At 41.1% G+C, this 625-nt stretch overlaps 1 protein-coding gene across 1 annotated transcript in view; it reads left to right on the forward strand.

Moving 5' to 3' along the window:
• Positions 1-181: 181 nt before the first annotated feature.
• LOC110429091 (Ankyrin repeat family protein) overlaps positions 182-625 on the forward strand; it is a gene marked incomplete at its 5' end in the record, with an annotated part of 3,064 nt that continues 2,620 nt past the window's right edge. The window contains one exon of the mRNA XM_089785744.1: positions 182-625. This exon is cut by the window's right edge and continues 49 nt beyond it. Coding sequence (XP_089641870.1) covers positions 182-625 — 444 coding nt within the window.

A 625-nucleotide genomic window follows, 5' to 3' on the forward strand; every position in this document is an offset into this window, starting at 1 on the left:
ATGAGAATAAAGGTTATTCCATCTCTCTGTTTTATTAAATTTTGGTCATCAACACTTGGGAACAAGTACAATTGAAATTGAAGGAGGGCACTCCTTCAAAAGAACTTGAAGACGCCTCTAATAAATAAGTTTTTGCTCCTAACAAGCTATCTTGTGTTTGTTTCAAGCTATTTTATTGTGAAACCTGGCAGATTTAAACGATGCATACATTCGTTTTCTGCCCTTGTACAAAGCTGTGGATAGTGGTGATTTGGAAGCTACCAAGAAATTCCTTGACCAGCACCCAAGTGCATTGTCCAGCAGCCTTTCCGCTGATGGCGACACAGCTCTTCACATTGCCGTCCTAGCCGGACATGTAGAGATAGTTGAGGAGTTGGTGGGGCACATGTCTGCACAAGAAATAGCAGTTAAACAGAAATTTGGTTCAACAGCCCTTAATTTTGCTGCCATTGGAGGAGTAACAGAGATTGCAGAGTTATTGGTGAAAAAGAATAGAGAGTTGCTTAACATTACAAATGAACATGACCAGATCCCTCTGGTTGTGGCTGCTCTCTATGGGCACAGAGATTTAGTGCAGTATCTTTACAAGGAGACTCCCAAGGAAGAGCTTGATCCAACTAATAAA

Source organism: Theobroma umbraticum, unplaced genomic scaffold, assembly GCF_002168275.2.
Source record: "Theobroma umbraticum cultivar Fairchild unplaced genomic scaffold, ASM216827v3 scaffold_44.0, whole genome shotgun sequence".
NCBI lineage: Eukaryota > Viridiplantae > Streptophyta > Magnoliopsida > Malvales > Malvaceae > Theobroma > Theobroma umbraticum.